The 15,906-nt window shown below is 41.7% G+C and overlaps 1 protein-coding gene across 3 annotated transcripts; it reads right to left on the bottom strand.

Annotated features, from left to right (window-relative positions):
- Window positions 1-315: 315 nt before the first annotated feature.
- Window positions 316-14,716, bottom strand: LOC114361659 (uncharacterized). 3 transcript variants are annotated; one of them, XR_003656612.1, is made up of 3 exons: window positions 13,778-14,716; window positions 10,577-10,639; window positions 316-1,715 (listed from the first exon to the last, which is right to left on the bottom strand). XR_003656612.1 is itself a non-coding variant. In XM_028316781.1 (3 exons), coding segments are annotated over exons 1-3 (303 nt in total). In that variant the 5' UTR covers window positions 14,136-14,716; the 3' UTR covers window positions 316-1,714. The 3 variants fall into 3 exon arrangements, 1 of the variants encoding a protein (XP_028172582.1); XR_003656613.1 differs by lacking the exon at window positions 13,778-14,716 and adding an exon at window positions 13,307-13,762; XM_028316781.1 differs by having other exon boundaries at window positions 13,897-14,716.
- Window positions 14,717-15,906: the final 1,190 nt, after the last annotated feature.

The raw sequence follows: 15,906 nt of genomic DNA, 5'->3' as shown, positions 1-15,906 counted from the left end.
AGTCGCGGGCACAGCTATAATTTTATAATTTACTTAACTGTAGGGGTTAACGGGTTAATATTCTTATATTAGTTAAAAGTATATGTACGAGTATGTTACAATGGAATAACATATTGCATAATATTGCATTGCAAATTTTGTTCATAAAATTCCACATTTTCATACTTACATTTTCTTTAGTAAAGAATCCCTAATAAACCGACAAGTAGGTATTTCTGTAACTTTCAAAAAGATCCCAGACAGAGACAATCGTTACATTCAAAAAATTAACCATAAAATAATATAATCAGTAAATAAATAACAAAAATATTACAATTTTAGGTCGATTTAATCTTGTTCTGTTAACGTTGATGAGGGTTACATACATAGTTAAATATTTACAGATTACATTGTTGTTACAAAAATCTTGAACATTATTTTGGTCCCTTTATTCATACTGGTGCTACCATAAAAATAATTTATTTATTCTTTAACAACGAAACATTATAAAGCGAAATGTAATTTACGATGATAGGTACCTACTTATTTGAGTTACATTTACAAGTATTTTACAATGCATCATCATTTTGATATTAATGAATGGGTTGACTAATAAATAATAAGGGAAAATTTATCACTGTTATTCATATATTAGCTTTGTCATTCTAAACTGTACATATTTATATTAATACTTTTACGTCATGTTTCACACTCATGGCATGAACAATGAATGATTGAATGAATAAAATATAATTAATTAGATCCCACACACATTTAGCAAAGGTTGGTGGCGAGATTAATACTTTGATGTTGTTTTGTGTCGCTGAATAAAACATTTAATTTTTTCATTTTTTTAAAATGATCCAATGATCCAATTATAAAACATTCATTTTCACCATTATTAATATTTCAAAAAAACATTTAGGTTGGGATTTTGTAATGTTAGTAACACGTAAATACCAATATTTTTCTGTTAGTTTACATAATGTATAAAAAAATCATCTTCACCAAACTTTATGAGATTCATACATACTCTAGTTGAGCTTTCTTATAAACCATAAATTAGTGTGTTTTAGGTATAATCGATTTAGTTTATTCGGTGAAGTTGACTTTTTTATACTTGCAAAACATTAGATGTGAACTTTAACCATGTTTCTTGAAATTCTTGATGTTACAATAAAAGCTTGTTTCTTCAGCGATTTTTCTTCTTCTTTCGTTGTAAGTATACTGATGACTTAGGAACAAAATCAGCTTTCACAATGATCTCAGAATAGTAACCAATCTGTCAAATCATTATGAAAACCAGTTTCGTAATTCCTTTTGTCTTCTTAGGCGTTGAAATTTCTTCATTCTTGATATATTCCGTCGTCGTAGTAGTTTGTCTTCATTCTTCTTTCTTCTCTGCTTTTACAATAGATACAAATACTTCAGAACAAAACAAATAAATGGAGCTGTGTTTTGGGAAGTAACAATTGGACTGGTCGTGTTTATCAGCGCTAATTGGGCTGGAATCGCAAGAATCTAGCCTCTAACACAACGAGCCACAAAGGAGGAGTATGAATGGATTTGTCATCGCTCGATTGGTTGAGGTATGCGCCGGGAATGGGATGTGACGTGCGCGCGCGCCGGGACGCTCCCATTAGCCGCATCATCGCGTACCACATGACATCATGCTGACTCAGCCCTGTTAGCGAACTAGTAACGCTTCTTCTCTTCTGCTAATTGCTCGACGCCATCTGTAATACATAAAATATCGATATGTAATGCCAATTCGCTCGCCTGCCCAGCGTCCGCGAGGAGTAGGAGTCGATCATGGTCGCACGTTAATAAATTCATTAGAACTCATTCGGCCACAATTATTGCGGTTACTTATTATTTCCATTGACTAAAATAGTAATAAACGAAGGCGGAGGGCGTTCGTACTCTTGCGTGCCGGAGCAATGCGGGTTCACCCACACCGGAGTTGGCACTAATTAGGTAAGACGGAGAGTGCGGAGCGCGGCCGCCACAAATGGTGCGGATAAGCGCCTCCGGCCTTGTTGGGCGCTGCGCGGGAGTCGCGGCGCCGCTACAATTATTTCGCCAATTTATCGGCAACAATAACCGAGGATTCGTGACACAATGACATCGAGGTTTGGCGAAATCTTTGAAGCGACATAACGAGCATCGCCTATTCTGTAGCAGATTGAGAAATACGGATGAAATCATTCGTGGATGGAGTAAGACTGCGACCTTCTGAGGTTAGGTTATGGACTGATTGGCTGTGGGTGGTGACAGATCAGCAGCGGAGTGCTGCGTGCGAGGGCGCAGGTGCGCGGTGACGCTGACGTCACGTCCGGCGGGCGCGGGAGCCCCGCTCAATGAGCCCGCGCTATGTGGGCCACACGCCACACGTGTCGCCCCCCGCCACCCCCGCCACCCTCGAGCCCTCCCGCACCCCTCACCCGCACCCACAAACGCCGTTCTAATTGCTGACAACTATGGGAAATAGCGCAAATGTGTTACTTTTTATCGCGAAACATGTTTACACTTGTGATAATGACGAATGGTGTCGTCCTCCGCTTTTTTATCAGAGTTGCCCAAGACTGTTTAGAAACTGTATTTGTTCGTCGTCATGTACAAGACAATAAAGTAAATAATAGACAATGGCAAAATAATTATTTCCGAGACCCAAATTGTAAGTGTTACGGCCGGGGTGCCCTAATAAGATTGAGACGCGCCGAGCGGAAGCGTTATACTTGAACGTTTTTGACAGATTTAGATCGTGTGAATAATAAACATTGGGTCGGCGGCTCAGCATTGTCGTATCGAGCTTCGATGGGCGCGCGTGACGTCACGTATGGGGCGTCCCAAATTTTCGGGATGCCGTGAGTGGGCAGGCGTCGCAGATGGAGTAGTCGTGGAACAATGGGAATAAATACAGAATTTAGCGCGTGAGGTGACGAAACCCGTTCCCGGTGTCGGCGACAAGTATGTAGGGCGGGTGACGCGCTCACTATTGATAGTGCGCCGGCGCAGCGCCTGCGGCATTATTCGGTTAACAAACCGCTGCTCTAGAATGCAACTGCACCGCTCATGCATACGAATTTATAATATCATTGTTCATTTACGCACGAGCCGTGTGCCTGTGGTCTCGCAGATTTGCCGTTACAGTTACAAAGCTGTTGCAAGAACTCGCGCCGCAAACTTTATTAAAAGCTATATTGAGCTTTTCAGCACAATACATTCAAATACATAAGTGATCGGTTTATAAATAAAGGAATTAAAAAGCTTGCAAAACACAGCGTAGCAAATCTTTTACTTTAAGCACATAGAAAGCTCATGATAGTGCTACGAAAAATCGTAGCGTCGTAGTAATCCCAATAAATCATAAAAATTCAAGTGTTAGTTTTACAAAACGGAATGTAAATTAAGATCAAACCAAGCTTAACTCTAAATAACACTACAAAACATTTCGCTCTACATTACGCTGATGAAACTATAAGACAAGAACTCTACAAGTGACACGTGAAGCGGAGTAAGGACGAGTTCAATTGAGATCTCGTTCGTTATCAGCGTATCGCTCTGGTATGGTATGTCGTAAAGTGGATGCGCAAGCGCAGGTATAGAGATAGAGCGAGCATTCCGCGGCTCTAACGGTGAGTTATTTCGCCGACCACACAGCGGCCGCGGCGTGAATGGCCGCGAGATGCAGCGGAGGCTGCAGCGCGCCCCGCAGCCTGCGCCCCCCGCCCCGCCCGCGCCGCCGCGTTGCGCAACGCGCCGCATTCCATTCATACCCGCGCACGACTCAATAAAGTCGCAGCTCCTCCGGCTGCCCGGCCGCCCTCACCTTCCCGGAATGGGAAAACGAGCGCGGTTTTTCAGATTTTAGAGCGTTACGCCACATTTCTTCGTAAACGTCACGCCGGTGGGCCCGGTGTGAATTCCGTCGGACGTTGACCCACGCCGTCACTGCTTTCTCCGACTCGCTGTTTGCTATTGGAACGAATCTATTAATTGGAGAAACTCAGTTCACACATGAGCGTGGAAAGTAGACCACTGAGCTTTAACCGTTGAGCCACAGATATAGGTAGGATCACAATTTTGTTAGAAATTATTAAAAATCATCAGCTCAGCTTCGATTTTCTTTATCTTAAAAAGCTTTTAAGTGCTTTTGTATCGTTTTCATAAGTTCTGGATACGGCTGGACATCGCGCCGTAGTCGAGCAGCGATTAGGATATTTGCGAGTGCACATGCGTATGGGGCACGCGTGGCGGCGCAGCGAAGGCTCCGCCGCAGAGCACAGCGCGCAGCCGAGTGTCGGAGGCTGCATTCCGCTCCCCGCCGCCCGCAGGTGAAATGTCACCAAACAGCATTCCGAAATATTTGAAACGACCTTTATGGCGCGAAAGAAAGTGGCCGGGGCGCGGGGCGCGGGGCCGCGCGACCGTGGGACAGCGGCGCGCGCGCCAGTCGCACGGGCCCCCCGCCCGCGCGCGCCGCCTCCCGCATTCCAGCGCGCCTCCCTCCGAATTTATTCAGCCGCGACCCGCGCCTGCCGCCGCCGTGCGGTACACGACCCACTGCGACTACCCGCTCCTCAAGACGCTAGTCTCATGACTCTCAAGTATTCCGACCGGTGTAATAGATAAGTACCGTTGTTATTTATTAAGCGAGCATCACATTTTACACCGACCAATGAGCTACTTATGCAGTCGCACGCTGCCAATCGTGGCGGACGGCACTCTCAAATCGCCAATGAGATATCGAATAGGCAAAAGATAGGCATTGCTGGACTTTTTTATCTGATAATAATGTAACCGGACAAAAGTACCTATCGTAATGATATTTTGTACAAAAGATTTCAACGCTTTATTTAGCGTTCTCAACAGTGCAAATTAATCGGGATTTTCAGGTTTACAATCAAAAGCTAATTAACTGGGCTTTTTGACTGAGCTTTTTCTTGAAGAAAACAAGTTCAATATTGTTATCGAAGATAATGAACAAATTGTAATTAATGTAACGCGGCGCATGATCAGTTTATTTCCGTCGACATTGCTGTCGAACGGAGTACATTTGGAGCATGTGACAGCCAGGTAGTTAGTTTTGAAACGATTAGGTAATAGAGCTGTCGCGGCAGTCATCAGGGCGCGAGTGCGGCGAGCTGCGAGCGGTTGCGGAGGCGGAGGCGGCGTCGCAAATAGCCCGTGACGCGACGGGCGCTGCACTTTCGCGCGGTCATATGCCCGGCGCCGCGGCCAGACGCTCGTAATCGGCCCTCTATTTAAAAACGTCGCCGCGACGCCGGAGAATGCCGGCGACAATGCGCGCGTCAACGACCGCTCGCAGCGGAAGCGACACACTTCCAGCCCGGAAACGTGCACCCGCGCCTTAAGGGACCGCGGCTATTTATAACCGCCGCAGGGCGAGCGTCCGTGGGGGAGCGTGATGTAATACACTTATTTCGGAATCGCTCCCTTCGACGCGCGGAACTTACGAAGGGCTGATACACGAACGAGTTTGTGCGCCGGAGATGCAATTTATTCATCAATTGGATTGCTTCTGCCGGAAATTGGTCTCATAATACAAGAAGGCTCTACTTGAACGAGGGATGCAACATATTCGTAACATCGACGTACCTAAGTGATAAATGTGATAACAGGGCAACAATCATTATAAAACATAAACTCATTGTCAAGCACTTAAATTCTTATCTGATGTCGTGGGAGAGACACCTGTATAATGTATTGAAAAGTTGAGATCAACTCGTGCATTCACACAATCGCGTCGAAATTTCTTTCATCACCGCGTTACATGATTGGGGTACGTTATTGAATCGCACAAAAGGAGTAATAAAATAAGTCAATTGACGGCGTATTCGGTGCCGGTTCCCACCGCGCTCCGTTCCGCTGTAGCGCACACCGCTCATTAACGAATAAGCAGGCAAAGAAAGCGCAAGGGCTCACCGGAGATAAGGTCAATAAATGCGCGGTTCTGTGCTTCATAATTAATACGCGCGCGATAATATCTCGGGGCAATTACCGAAATACATCTGGTGTGTGCACATCGCATCGAAAACTCGTTACGTATTCAATTACTGTAGTCCGCCTTAATGAGCAGCGTCGCGGTGTGCGCTCGCGGCCCTACGCGCGGAAGTGGCGTTACAACGATTTTTAGACCGTAGTACACACCGCCGATACTGTTTGCCGAGTGCTCGTTAACACGGGAAACATTTTAAGGGTAGTGTGTACTCATTACAAGTTGTTAAGAACACATTAGTGATGATTCATAAATCTTGTTTATTTTGTCTTCCCACAACTGTTAAGTGTTAAAGCGTCGATCTAGGCTGTTATCGGAATCGCAGCTTTGAGCGTAAGCCAATTTTGAGCAAATTGCAGTGCAATTACTTTGCACTTTTTTCGCAACCTTAAAGCTTTAGTGGTCACGGAAAATGTTAGTCTACATCTAGTGTATCTTCGTTTTAATATGTAGTAGAGGCAGCGTGTTAAGGCGGCGACATGAGTTCCCTCCAGCTAATAGCTTCTACGTGCCCATAGCGGCGCGTCCAGCATATTAATACTGGCAATTAAGCCCGACATTTTACATTTTTAAACGGTTAATCACGACCGTGCATTCGATGTAAATAGAACACGATTTTTGGGCCTGTTAAGTAGAATCAAACACACATTCTTAATATCGTTAGCGCTGTTTCTCACAGCGGGCCCGGGGCCCATGTAATGCAAATTAGAGCTTGCTACGAGATTGCTACGAAGTTGCTACGAAAGATATTTAATCGGTTTTCGAGATGATAAACTGTTTTTTCAGTGCGTACGCATGTATTATGCGCTCATTAATGTTGATTGATCATTATTTAATAGTAATAATGTCATATTTCGATCTTTAAACGGCTAATTGTGAATGATTTTGAGAAAATTTTGACAGATTTTCAATCTATTTTAATGATTAGATATTGGTATGAGTAGCATTCCAGTTATTTCTTTAGTATGATTTAGTTACATATTACAGCTAATTAATTAACGTTAATATCGAAGATTATTAAATCAATTAAAGATAATTACTAATTTAATGCAATTAATACGAAAACAAGACATTAGGGCATTTCAAGATACTGAGAGTATTCTGGATCTGGAAGTTGAATTAAAAGATGTTTTAAAAAGTGATGAAGATATAAGGTGACAAATAAACAACACGACAAGACGCGCAAAGCGATGGAGTACAATGTCGCCGGCACAAAGCGCGCATCCGTTTAATCTTCGCGGCTTGTATTCAACAAAAGCCTGCGCTTGCGCACAACAGAATGCTTTCACAACACATTATGTTGCACACACTTCACATTCCCGCTGATTGCGTACTTACTTACTGAATTTATTTACACAGAATAGACATTCTTGCGGCAGATCATATAACCGGTAAAGTATCGTTTACAAAACATAACTATACTACCGTGGAATGTCATGTTCGGCCTCTGTATGCATGTGATTAGTTTCGAGAGCGAAAAGACACAATGCTTATTAATTGAAATGTTTTGAACTAACCGCGCAATTGGTTGTGGCATAGAGTTTTGCGTTATCGGTGCGTTCGGCCGACGTTTCGCGTCCGGGTCTATTTCAGGGCGGCTATCGCTCGGTTTCAGTGCGTCTCGCGAGAGGCCGTCGTCACCGGGCCTAGATCTATTGTTCTACACGGCGCGGGCGCGGCGGCTGGCGCCAGCCGCGTCGTGTGCGCAGCGCCATGTTTTATTCAACGCGCGATGGCCGCGACCCGCGCCGCCCCCCGAATTTTGTTAGCCTCGTCGCACCGCACGCCTCTAATTACACGGTATCATGACCGACTTCACAGTGTCACGTATACATTGATTATCGAGTCAATAACCTGACCAAAATTAACAGCAGATTCCAGAGAAATTTGGAGACCCTCGCACTGGGCACTCAAAAATTCGCGAAAATTTAACAAGCTTGTAGCATACCTAATCTTCGTCCCGTGACCTCATTATTGTAATACCATTGGGCCAACTAAGAGGAATCTTCATGTGAGAAAGATATTCGAAATCAAATGCTTCCTGAACAAAATAATCACGACTCGAAGTAAAGGCTAGTAGCATATATGGAGATTGAGGCAAATATCACGGTGACAACAATAAGGTGTCAGATGCGACGCGAGAGGCAGAGGGACGGTGGAGGGTCCGGTGTCGCGGAATAGTCCATTGTGCGCGCGCGCCGCGGTATACAGGTCAAGGCCTCGCGGCGCCTACCTGGCCGTCCAGCCAGACCTCTGCCTACTTTCATATCGGCCAGTATCAAACGTTGTCTCAGATCCGGTCTTAAGGGCCACTGTATCTTATGTTATTATAAGATACACTTACTACTAGGGCTGACAGAGAACACACGCTGTAAACTGGATCAGACAAAATGCTCCGAATTCGGGTTGGCCCGGTTACAAAACTGAAACGATAACCGTAATGCCTTTTTCCTCTTTCATGTAGGTAACTAGTAGTAGGTAGCGACTCCGCGCGCTCTCACGTCAGCGACACACGTCGTTATTCCGCCGATATAATTAGGCAATATGACACCATTTTTAGTAATTATTACAAGAAAAAGTATGATCAATAAAGTTTCAATCTTCTTCAAGCATTTTAACGCACTTAACATATTTCTTAAAAAAAATGTCCTAAATCCTATTTCTAGAAAAGATCTATCGAAATCGGGCATTAACTATACGCGGTAGTTATTTTAAACGTCGTTGCAGTACACGGAGTTCTAGTTTGGGCATGACGTAATTGTGTAGAAAAAAGGTCAAAAATAATTCGTTGAAACACGATGCAAACTCGTGAAATCTCAATGAAATTCAATCGGGTCGCAATCCCGGCGTGTTAGTTTGTTAATATAAAACGTTAGCGCGCAATGCTGTTCCTGAATTTTTTTATAAGTTGTACTTGTAAACGCGCGCACCGAACGAGATGTGAGGCTCGGTTTAGGTGCGAAGGTCAATGACCGATAAGGTTTGCGCCACGCCGACCTCTACTTCTCCCCTCACCTCGCTATCGCTAACCTACCGAAATGTGCCAAATGTGTACATAGCACATACACAGGCGGCATCACGTCTATGTAGGCCATGTACTTCAATAAACTTGTGCAAACACGGCCAGCCCGAGCTCAGTTGCAGATTAGATTGCCGTTTCTTTTCGCGATTGGTTATTCCAGAGCCAGACTGCTGCGAGAGGCCCCCAGCGGTCCTTGCGCAAGCGCGACGTCACAGACGTCTGATTGCAAAATGGCGTTGTCAAATTGTCAACATTGACGTCTTTGTCTGGAAACGGTAAATTTATATTTACTCAAAGAAGCTCAAATAGGGTTAACTGAACATTAAATATTCGTAGTTTCTACAATCTGAAGACATTTGAAATTCATAAATATTCAATAATGGACAGATGAATTCTATACTTGCAGATAATTTCCTAGTTCCATTTGATTTGCATGTAAAGTTTAGTTGCAGAAAAACCAACTACTGTGCTAAAATTACAATTTTGTTACCATTTTATTCAAAAGAATAGATTCTCATTCTCATAGAAAGTTACTTAAAATTAGATCTTAAAAAAATAGAGTCATTTTATTAGGTACTGAATAAAAGCAAGTCTGTACAAAGCTCTACATTTTTTATGTAGAACAAGTCGGAAAATAGAGACAGATTTGTAAACTTTCACTTTAAGTGCTTTTAATAAAATATAACTTTCAGTAGATTATTGAGACAATTTCAATATTATCTCACTGTTTAGTTACTAAAAAGAGCTTTCATGTTAGCAATAGAATTTATTGGTTTTTCCATCAAAGAAAACTTCATAAACTTTATCCAAGATTAAGGTAAAAATTATCACGAATTTCAGTTTCAGTAAGAATCAGAACTAAGTACTTCCCGGTTTCCCTGAGTATAAGTTTTACAGTTCAACCGCTGGAATTGGTTCAAGGAACCAAACTTAGAAGCCAATGTGGCATTTCAGGGCCTGAAATTGCCCTATAGGGCAATAAGAATCCTGGCTGACAACAACAATAACATAGTGTAACATATATGTTACACTATGTTATTGTTGTTGTCAGCCAGGATTCTTGATTAGAGAATAGCTGAGTGTTTGCCTGCGGAGGAGCGGGGGGTGGGGTATATCGGCGCCGGCGCAAGGTGCACGTTATCGCGCCATTGTTCGCCGACAGATTTATAGCTTCCCTTTGCCCTGGATAAGGGCCCGTGACCTGGGTACACCTTTCCTAAACAACGCACTACTAGTAGGGCTGCCGAAACAAGAAAGGTGAGCGAGAACACAGTGTTTCTTTGCCGTTTCAATTATATTTAATCATGTATTATTGGTAAATAAAAACAGTCCTATGATTAACCATCAAATAAATTCAAAAATTCTTGAAAGCGTCGCAGTGTTATTCAAATTTCAAGCTTTTACATCTTATGGGGATTTTTACTGTAATTACGTTTTGCAATAGAAATATTGATTAAGTGAATATAAATTATTTATGAGAAAGACTTCAGATAAACATATAATTACAAAGTTATAGCATTTGTTAACACAAATGCTAATAAAAGTGTACATACCAAAATAACAAGTCATTGTCCATCAGGCGGCGCGCCGCTGGCGCAAGCGCTGTTTCGCCACACCTGAAACGCAAGAAAACGCAGCTCTTAACACAATCACTGAATATAATTTAATACAATCAACGTTATTTATTTCTTATTGAATATCAGGATTGTTTTCCCAGCGCTGGCTGAACAATCTGTGAGAAATACAATTTGGTGTCATTCCGACTGAATAACTATTGCTGCATGAAAAAACATTCTCTTGTGTTTCAATCGCAAAATGACAACACTGTAAGATTTCAAAGTGTTCAATGGAAAACAAATATATGATAATAATGGTTCGGCTGTTGGGACGGAGCCAAGGCGATGTCTCTGCTGTCTGTCTAATCGTCCCGTCTGTGAAAGAGGTTATATACACGTAATAATAACAGCTTTGTGACATAAAACAGCGGTATCACACAATAGTCAGCCTACTAAACTGCTCATACTAACTGCTCGGTGCTCACCACAACAAAAGACAAGACACAATCGCAGCTGCAGATAAATAATACTGTAACATAGTTTTGTTCTGTCAAATTTTTGCGCGAGCTTTGGTGCAACTTTTAGTGTAGTGCGCCATAACCGTCTTGATACTTTTAGGGCAGTTTTAGTAATGATATGTTAGGAACAATTAATAAACATAACATAATTGAAAGTAAGTTCTGTTGAAGATAAAAATTAATCGAGATGTAAAATACAAAAGGAACTTCTTAAAATATAATTTCAAATTGATATGTTTGTGTCATTAATGACAGTACGATTATTGTAAATAATAAAAAAGTACCGGTGGTGACATGCATCAGAGTATTCAGAGTAACTGGTATGCGGCATGTAACGGTGCACGAGATATGCGACGTGCATTCTCAGGCTGAGCGCGCCATCGATCGCCTCCTTGAGATAAACCCGGCTCCTATACGAAACCCAATAAGCCATTTCCTTGAAACTCTCACAAGGGAACCGCTCCCGTGAAAAAAATGACCAAAACTCTACAAAAAAGGCCATGAATAAGGCGGGAGCGCAAAATAAGAATGGGCCCAGTTCTGGGAAGGCCCGGCGCCGGTGCAGTCTTTACATCCTTTATAATGATCGCTTTTTGTCGAGCGACCCTTAATATAGGTTATCGTGGGGCTGAGAAATGCTAGCGTGGCGAGCGACGTGCAAACTGATGCACCTCATCTCGCCGAGCGAATAATTTAGTCACACGGATATCGACAATCACCTGGAGGTTTATAGACGATACTGTAGCGTGACGGAAGCGTGGCGCGGTGAATACGGTCATGAATGACGGTCGGCGTAGTTATAGTGCGGATACAACAATGACTGACCAGTTTAGTAACTTGGCATTTGCATATCGCACTTGATATCGTCCTACACGCGGCCGAGACGAGTGTTGCAATTCGATTAAAGAGTCGGCTGTGGACTGCCATTCTTGGGCGAGAGCCGCATATAGAGGGTATACCCTCGGTGGGAGGAAGCGACGAAGGAAATGCTTATGAAATGTGCGCCCACGCCGGTCGTGTTGCGCCGGAAGCGGAGGCGCACCACGCACTCTGTTCGCAGTTTGGCGGTTTGTAGGCGGCCGATGAAATGTGTCACAAGAGTGCTGGCACGGCACGGTGGTGTGCAGTGGGACGATGCAGTGATACAACACTGATAAACCGGGAGCAAAGGTTAGAGGAGCGAAGGGCGCGCAGTGCGCTGCGAGCGCATACGTCACCGAGAGATGCTGTGACTCAGCGCAGAGAGCACACGTGTTGCTGACGTCGCATTCACCTGACTCATCATCATGGACCATAATACCGCATAATTAGAGCAGACGCAATGAATTATCCTATGACCAATACAAATTTCATGCGATAAAAATACTGTTCTTATTTGAATTTAGTAATAAATATTACAATGTTCAAATAGTTTTTAGTTTCTATTATCATTATATTCGTATTATTATGATTATATTGAAATAATACATTTTAATATAAAAGAATAGGTAATATGTGGGTATTCAAAAATTATTTTATTTATCTGTTCCTTGAATTCTTATTACCCATGTTCAACGATAATATTCTAACAGTAAAGGCTTCAAATATCAATTAATTTGAAGCATTATAACTTGATAATATTAAATCAAATTCAATTTTTGTATCAATAACTTGTTACAAATGTAATTATTTCTGAGTGCTGTTGAAAAGTATTATCTTTACGTTTTTGCAATCGGCATCTAATGAATAAGATGAGGGTAGCGTAATAATTATGCACATGAACAATACATAGCGAACGGGGGTTAAGTGAAACGCAGACGAGCGAACGGGACGGCAGACGTCATGGTCGGGTGCCGTACTCCGTCTCGCCGCCACTAGACATTGTTTCAATTTATTACCCACGCCCGAGATTCATATCAGATACCCTTTCATACATACTCCTCAAATATTTATCAATGATTGCAAATCGCGTAATGATTGTACATTCAAATCATAATACCACAGACTTTGGTGAATGACACGGTTGACGTTAGATATTTGAAAGTCACCGTTTTTCAACTACCCACGTTTTTTAAAGATGTATTTTAACAGTTGCAAAATTTTAAAATGTTATTAACAAAAGTATTGAACTTATTTTAGCAATAAATGATTTAAATATATAATTTGTGGTAAAAATCATATAATTTAAATGTGCAGAAAATAATAAAACAAATATTATTTCTAATCTTACGCTAATATTGGTAACACTCCATGATACGTATCGCAAATCACTATTTTATTCACTATGCACCAAATTTTCACAGTTGAACAAATATCTTACAACGGTTGAACGGACACTAAACTTATGTTTCCAACACATCGCACGAAGTCCGGCCTCAGCTAGTTGCGTTCACTAAACAACGTGATAATACAAAAAGAAGTCAGAGGTTACGATGTTATCGAGGGAGACATGAATATTCGAAGACGCGAGGGTCACGAGTGAACGGTCGGCGTAGCATCGCGCCGCGGCGTGAATGGGACGACCGACATTTTATGAATCGAGAGCCGCCGCTCATTGACCTGGGCGCGCACCGAGCTGCGAGCGCACCAGCGTCGCCGCAGGGCCCGCAGCTCCGCAGCTCGCGCCAGTTCCGGCCCCGGCGGAAGTGACGCTCCGCCCGAACATGGCGGCGCGCGCGCAGGAAGTGCGCAGCTTACCTACCGGGACTTCGCCGCCGGCGGCTGCCCGAGCGCCGAGCTGCGCCGCAGCGCCGCGGCCGCAGCACACGCGAGCCCGCATGCGCTGATATCGATATCCGCAAAAGTGCGCGCGATCACTACCTTGCAAATAAATTATTCGTGCTGTTATCTAAAAATATTCGTGTGCGACGCAAGGCGCTCGAGCCCGTAGCTGAGCCGACACGGAGTTGCACACGCGAACCGCTTCCCCGCCGCGGGGAGACTGATGAGGGCAGGCCGCGCCGGCGCTGGCGGAGGCTCCGGCGCACGCGCACAACGCCGGCCGTCCCTTTCCTCGGGTGCGCCGCGCCGGCTGTGCGAAAGAGACCACGGCCGCTCATTATCACAGCGGCGAGTGTTGAACCAATAGACCGACGAGTAGGGACAAATATTCGACCTTCACGTGCACGCACACTAGCGCGCTCCGGTCGCGACGAGGATTCACACACTGACACGCGGTGCCTCGCAAATTGCTCGCCGACGCCGCGCCGCCGCCGTTGTGCTAGTTTTGAAAATTTTTCCAGAAAACTGACATGCACTGTCGCGATGGACGAGGCGCCCGCTGCCACGTGGCCGCTCCATGGCACTTCCACCGCCACTGACACACTCACTTTGTGCTGTTTCAATGAGCGATAAACGCCATTATCACACTACTACAAATGAACTCGGAATTCAGCTTACTAATGTTACAATTAGGCAATTATTTCTACTTAGAACGTATGGTTATCAGAAAACTGTTTCATAAAAATTTCAGTTGATCATCACATGCATTTTACTATTTTTAAGGAACAAAATTTTAATGTGGGTAGATACTGTTCAGTTGCAGTCCTATTCAGTATGATGAACAAAGAAATTTTAAAATTCTAAGTTTATTTTTAAACAAGCAACGGTACAATGTTTTGCAAATTTTACAGTCAGTCAGTAAAAATACATAACAATCTATTTAGCTAAATATTATTATTTTGAGTAATTAACCTCTTACTTTATAATTATTTTGAAATAAAAATACCTAGGCTTCCATCTTGGTACTACACTATTAAATAATATTGATGTAAGTTATAAACATTTAAAGTCAATTATATTATTACAAAATGTTTTTAAAACAAGTGTTAGCTAACTATATTTAGATTTATAAGCAGGCAAACAAAATAATTAGCAAGTTGTAATTTTAAATGGTATCACCAAAATTAGTTTGTAGAAGTAAATAAAAATTACTTTAAATAGTTTAAAGTTAATATTTGTGCCATATAATTATAATGCTAGGCATAGTTTTCTGTTAATTTTAATAACATAGTATATAGAAATATACATAGAAATTACTTTAATATTTCTATGAAATATCATGAAAAGCTAACCATGAAAATATTAATTATAAATAAAAAATATTTAAGACTTTCAATTAATTATTTTTATTTCATATAACAAACATATTTAAAAAAAATATGGAAATTATGTGGATTTTAAATAGGGTTGTAAATGGTAAATTGACAACAATCAGTCACTCAGTCGATATTAAACATAATACTTATTACGCACATTAAAATTGAAAATCTACTTTTGACCCTTAATCCTAAAACGTTAACTTAAAACGTTATTAATAAATTATTAATAATTATTTTAAAGAAGTATAGCGTAAATAAAATAAGACTGTATTTTAAATCTTATAAATTTATCATAAAATTGCAATAAATTGATAACCAATCAGTAATATTTATTAAATTAATTTTTAAAATAATACTACTTACATGTATTCATTTGTAAAGCTAGGAAAAATGTGTTTTATCTAGCCGGCCTATGAAAAAATTAAATTTGCATATTTATTATTAAATAATTGCTTTTTATTAATTATTTATTTGAATTTATTACCTAATGATATTTTTAAAAATAACAACTTAGTTCTACAAATTATTTAAAATATAAAATTTTATAATAGCCCAAACTTCAGCCTTCATGCGGTTCAGTCTAGATTTTGCTGACTTAGCCGAACTGCCTATGTTTTGTCTTTTTTTCAAAAACCGATGAAATATAATTTTAGTTTATTGTTGTTTATTTATCTACACACACTATAAAACACAAATAAGGAATTAAATTTGATATTAATCATTATTTGTA

This window comes from Ostrinia furnacalis, unplaced genomic scaffold (genome assembly GCF_004193835.3).
Source record: "Ostrinia furnacalis isolate ACB-3 unplaced genomic scaffold, ASM419383v2 OfSCF5861, whole genome shotgun sequence".
Taxonomy (NCBI): domain Eukaryota; kingdom Metazoa; phylum Arthropoda; class Insecta; order Lepidoptera; family Crambidae; genus Ostrinia; species Ostrinia furnacalis.
Note: the sequence above shows the minus strand (reverse complement) of the source record. Positions and strands in the feature narration are given on the sequence as shown.